This window comes from Gobio gobio (assembly GCF_949357685.1).
Source record: "Gobio gobio genome assembly, chromosome: 6".
Taxonomy (NCBI): domain Eukaryota; kingdom Metazoa; phylum Chordata; class Actinopteri; order Cypriniformes; family Gobionidae; genus Gobio; species Gobio gobio.
Genome location: NC_137102.1, coordinates 56,431,174 through 56,433,141, shown reverse-complemented (window position 1 = coordinate 56,433,141; position 1,968 = coordinate 56,431,174). Strand labels below are relative to the sequence as shown.

Sequence of the window (1,968 nt, the reverse complement as noted above, 5' to 3'; positions counted from 1 at the left end):
TGAATATGTAATGAAAGAAGGATATCGAGTGCATGCTGAACAGCATCTCCACAAAGACAGTCTTGATAATGGAGAGGGAGACAGGTGTCAGCTGTCTTCAACAATTGCTTTTTAGAGTTAACAATGTGTTAAGATAGTGTCAGAATCTCCCAACAATCCACTGGGTGACAGTGTACCCAAAGCAGTGAGGAGGTGGACTGAATTCAGTTTGTATTTGCATTCATGAATCGCAGGTGTCCGTGTGGGTTGATGATTCTTCGTTTTTCACTATCTGTGCACACAGGGTGCAATTGCACATCTCTCCTAGACCTCGCAGAGAGATGTGGCTGCTGGAAAAGATCCGCGGTTCAGTGGAGGGAAACGTTCTCCGGCAAGGAGACTCGGCGGACAAGCAGAGCAAAGCCCCCTCCTACTGCAACGTCCTCACCCCTGACAAGATTCCTGACTTCTTTATTCCGCCCAAATTGGTGTGCTGCCCACCAGAGGAGGAGACGCCAGAGATGAAGCCAAAAAACGGGCTCCACTCTTCAACGTCAGAGCAGACCATATGCTGCAAGACGCCGCAGGGCAGTCCGCGCAGCCCACGCCTCATTAACAAGCTGGCTGGGGACACCAAGAACTTGCTCAAAGCTGCAAACCGCCACATCATCCAGATTGAGAGCGCGGACGACTTGGTGGCTGGGGAAATGGGGGACCTCAACACAAACGCCGACCCCCAGTCCCAAACGGCCATGTCCCTGCCCTACGTACCCAAAGCGCAAACCTCCTACGGTTTCGCCACGCTCATGGAAAGTCCTCATACGAGACGTAAAGAATCCCTCTTCCACAGTGACCCCACAAGTCCGCTCACCTCACCCAACACCCAACGCAAGTCGCAGGGTAACCACTTAAACCCCAGCGACTGTAACACCTCCCACTCCAACCCCTACCGGTACTTCAGCGGAGGGGAAAGCGACACTTGCTCTTCGGCCGAGTCCTCCCCGTTCAACTCCCCTCTACTGTCTCGTTCCGCATCTCTCCTCAAAATGTTCACCCACGAAACCCAGGCCAAAGTATCCCGGGCCAAGCGCTCCTTCGCCCGGCACAGTTCTCTCTCCACTGATGAGTGCAGCTCCGTGGAGACCAGCCCGAATGTTCAGAGGCGCCTCCGTTGCCCTCCTTCCCCTGCTTTCCGGGGACGCAAATACGGAGGTAACATGGATCGCTTCACGCAGCACACCGTCAACCTCCACAAGGGAGGAACTCTACGCCTCTGCACAGACTACGACATAGATGCCGCCAGGCTTCACATCCGCGTGCTGGCGGCCGAGGACCTCTACGACAAGCAGTTTGATGTGAAGAGCATCAATTGTTGCGTGTCTCTGTACCTGAACCCGGGAAAGCTCCAGAAACAGCGGAGCACCATTATCAAGAACAGCCGCAACCCCGTCTTCAACGAGGACTTCTACTTTGACTCCCTTCCTGTTGCGCAGGTGAAAAACCTTGCCATCAAGATGAAGGTTGTCAACAAGGGCACCAGTCTGAAGAGAGACAACCTACTGGGTGAGAGGGAGGTACCCTTGAAGGAGCTGCTTTCTGGGATCTAGAAGCCCAGTTCCGTCCACCACCTGGGCATGGGACAAACGCCTCAACGCAGTCTTCAACGAACAGAACCAGACAAGGAAATATTCCAGCTTTGACTCAATGTGATTGGAGTCGCAGAACTCCCCTACTAACTGTGTGCACCTTCCTAATTTGTTTACCAGCAGTGAGAGTGTATGGATGTACTGTATGTTTGAGGTCTTCTGTATATATTCTCTGTATGGCATGCTCCGATTGTGTACGTGTGGGTTCCCAAGGTTTTGTGTTTGTGCTGAGACCAGCGTCTTCTTGATTCCAGACCCTGCTGGGTCTCACTGTTGGAGATACTGATAAAAACAGCTCCCCATCCACATGGCGTATCTCGTCGGCAACCGCTCATTTAGTTGA

The 1,968-nt window shown here is 52.8% G+C and overlaps 1 protein-coding gene across 1 annotated transcript; it reads left to right on the top strand.

The window, feature by feature from the left end:
• Window positions 1-320: 320 nt before the first annotated feature.
• On the top strand, window positions 321-1,586 carry LOC307127740 (C2 calcium-dependent domain-containing protein 4C; the record flags this gene model as incomplete). The annotated part of the gene is made up of 1 exon (XM_079819161.1): window positions 321-1,586. The coding sequence occupies one exon, from the start codon at window positions 321-323 to the stop codon at window positions 1,584-1,586; it is 1,266 nt and encodes a 421-aa protein (XP_079675287.1).
• Between the last annotated feature and the right edge of the window lie 382 nt (window positions 1,587-1,968).